The sequence below is a fragment of the Frankliniella occidentalis genome, unplaced genomic scaffold, assembly GCF_000697945.3.
Source record: "Frankliniella occidentalis isolate FOCC.00 unplaced genomic scaffold, Focc_3.1 Scaffold3, whole genome shotgun sequence".
Classification (NCBI taxonomy): Eukaryota; Metazoa; Arthropoda; class Insecta; order Thysanoptera; family Thripidae; genus Frankliniella; species Frankliniella occidentalis.
The window spans coordinates 3,431,044-3,434,394 of NW_026267133.1; the positions used below are offsets into that span (position 1 = coordinate 3,431,044).

General features: G+C 60.8%; 1 protein-coding gene across 1 annotated transcript in view; it reads right to left on the reverse strand.

Annotated features, from left to right (window-relative positions):
* Nucleotides 1-155: 155 nt before the first annotated feature.
* The window catches only part of LOC127749299 (ankyrin-2-like), a 13,629-nt gene continuing 10,433 nt past the window's right edge, over nt 156-3,351 (reverse strand). Inside the window, exon 2 of the mRNA XM_052266897.1 lies at nt 156-2,775. Within this exon, the coding sequence (XP_052122857.1) occupies nt 698-2,775 (2,078 nt within the window). The 3' untranslated portion in view covers nt 156-697. The remainder of the gene's footprint in view (nt 2,776-3,351) is intronic.

Genomic DNA, 3,351 nt, shown 5'->3' on the forward strand with positions numbered 1-3,351 from the left:
GCCGTCGCGTCGCGTCGAGCGCGCTATGCGCTAGCCGAGCCGGGCGGAACCGAGCTGAGCGGAGCCGAGCGGAGCCCGAGCCCCGGCCCCGAGCCGTCGGCCACGCCAGTCTACGCTAGTCTTCCCCCTCCCTCGCACCGCTGGAGCCCCCGCGACGCCCCCCCCCTTTCCCTACGAGTGTAAATACAGTAATATAATAGACTGGAATAGAATAATTCTTTTTAGACAGTCCCTTGTGGTCTGTCTCTACCCGAAGGTAAAAATTTCCCGTTTTGATAATTATTGCCGGTTCTCGTTATCCAGTTTTGATAAAGATAGCCGATTGACGTTCCAGTTCCAGTTTTGATAAGCCGATTGACGTTGATAAAGATCTGTCTTGCTATAATATTAGGCTGTGGGGGAAGACTTTCCGTCCGTTTTCCGTCCGGACCAAGCCCGGTGGCAGTCCCTTGTCATCTCCCTGGTTTTTATTTATTTTTACAAACGTGCGTGCAGGTGTCTACTTCAACTCCAACGCGATCCGATAATCAGGTCTCTTTTGGCCCCAACAACCCACTCATTTCGATCAGGCAATTTAAATGTGACATGAACGACATTAGATGGTTGAATCAAATGTTTTGAATCTCGCGCCACACTCCCTATAAGCTTTGAGTCGCTCCACCACAACCGCCGAGTCCGGCCGCGTGCGCGTCGCGTTTCACGACAAGAGACTCAACACCCACATCATGAACACCGCCGCTGGGGAGACCGCGAGCGCGAGGGAGATGACTATCCATAAGGTAAAATGTTTAGCCCTCCACAGGAGGCGACGGATGACTTGGAACGAGTCCTGGTCCCGCCTCTCGACAGCGATTCTCAGTGCCTCGGCGGCTATCCTCCACGCCACTCTCTCGTGCGTCTTGTGCACGGCGCCCTCGCGCAGGTCGCGCAGGTCGCGCACCCACAGGCTCAGCAGCTGCAGCGCCTTCTCCCCGCGCGGGCCCAGCTGCAGGCAGCGGCGCATGGCTCGTAGGGCACACAGCCGCAGGTCCGGCAGGTTCAGCGGCAGCGCCTCCAGGTGCCACCTGACCAGGTCCACCACTGCGTGCCACACGTGCTGCCCGGAGCACAGCGCCGCCACGGCTCCGCTTCGGATGTCCTGCAGTCTGTTCTCGTTCTTCTCGCCCAGCAGCCCCTCACAGAGCGCGCGGACCAGGCGGCCGCCGCCTCTGAGGTGATAAGCGGCGAGCCCGGCGAGCCAGAGGGCCTCCACGGCCATGCCGCGCACCTCCTGCAGGTCCCTGTGGCCCAGGGCCAGCCACATCTCGTCCCCCATCCGCCTGAGCAGCGCCTCGGCCACGCTCGGCGCGCAGAGCATCAGAGCGCCGCACTGCAGGGCGGTGTGCCCGTCAGCTCGTCGGGCGTACACCGTGAGGCCGTCCAGCCGCGGCACGCCGGTGTTCTTGTGCTTGGAGTAGATCCGCTGCAGGAGCTCCCCTTCCCGCTCCAGCAGGTACTCCACGACGGGGAGCGCGCTCACTGCTGCCGCAGTGTGCAGGGCCGTGAGGCCACCACTGTCGACCTGCTGCAGCAGGCGCAGGCGCTCGCCCTCCCCCTTCTCCTTCCTCCTCAGCGCCGCCGTCGCCTCGGCCTTGTCCCGGAGCCTGTCCTCCCTCGTGTACCTGCTGGAAAGGGGCCTGAGGTGCTCCACAAACTGCCCCAAGATTCGCTGCAGGTCCTCTCGCGAGCCTGCCTGCACGGCCACGCTCAGGGCTGAGGGCTCCTCGCCGCCGGGGGGGTCCTGGGCCTGGTCCCCCGCGTGCAGCGGCGGCACGAGTAGCTTGACCACGCTCAGCCGCCCGTACAATGCAGCCAGGTGCAGAGGAAGGCGCTCGCCCAGGCTCGGGTCGGCCCCCTGCTGCAGCAGCCAACGCACCACCTCGGTCGCGCCCCCTTCAGGGGCACAGCCCAGGGGCGTCCACCTCTCCCCGTCCTTCGCGTTAACGACCGCACCGTGGTGGACGAGCCGTTGCGCCGCCCCGAGCTGACCGTACCGTGCGGCCACACGCAGCGCCTCCCCGAGGGCCGCCTGTAGGGAGCCGCCCGGGATGTGCTCCACTAGCGCGGTGATGGTGTCCGTGGAGCCACCCAGTGCTGCCAGGTCCAGTGCGGTGCTGCCCTCAGCATCCTCGCCCAGCGGGTCCGCCCCGCGGCTGAGGAGCGCGCGCACGAGCTCAGCGCGGCCATTAGCGGCAGCGGCGTGTAGGACTGTTTCCCCGTTGTCGTGCAGGCGCTCGCCCAGGGCGGCAGTAGGGAGGCCCAGCAGCCTCAGCGCGATGGCGCTGCTCCCTCCGCAGCCCGCCTCGTACAGGACCTCCCTCGCCTCCGGGCCCCACTGCAGCAGCCCGCGCGCCTCGAGCTCGTCCAGCAGCGCGGAGCAGGCCTCCTCGTGGGCATGCCCAGCGGTCTCCCAAGCGGCCCTCCAGCAGACCTCGGCAGCGGGCGGCGGGGCGGCGCCGAGCAGCAGCCGCACCGTGGGGGCGCTGCCAGAGCGCGCAGCAGCGTCCAGAGGTGTGAGAACGTCAGCGTCGGCCTGGCAGCGCGCGCCGGCCGCAAGGAGCATACGCACCACCTGGTCGTGGCCGTAACGGGCAGCGAAGTGCAGGGGTGTCAACCCCCTGTGCATTGCATCCAGGTCGCGGGGGTCTCTGAGCAGCACGGCCACCACCTCGGCGCGGCCAGACACTGCAGCGAGATGGAGAGGCGTCCCGGCCAAGGCCTGTTGGCGATCTGGATCTGAATAAAGACAGAGCGTAAGATCTCACTGTAAAACTTTAAGTTGTCACTTTACGAAAAAGTCACTGCTTAATTTTACTCATGAATGGTTCGTCACAAGGGGTGAGATGGTTGTTTCGTCACGTGACAACCCAATCGTCAAAGCTTATCACTTATCTCGGTTGATGAATAGGTCATCACAAGTGACGAATGGTTCGTCACAATGTGACGATTGGTTCATCTCAACCCTTGTGACAAACTATTCGTCACGATATTTTTCGTCACATGACAATTCAGTTTAACAGTGCTATTGTAAAGCAGTGACGATAAATATCGTTACAAATACGTTCGTCTATCGCAGGGTTGGCATACTAAATTAAATTAAATTTTATTGTGTGAAAATTTTTGCCCTTTTTGGGTGCTTAATTCTGAAGGGCAAAATTCCGGGGCAAAATATCTTATTGTGCAAAACTAAATTCAGTATTACACACTGTGTCTTAATAGTGCGAAATACCAAATTATTTTGCTCTTGAAGTGTGAAACTTAAACAAAATTAAATCGCACAGTCAAGGGCAAAATATGGAATTAAATTAAATT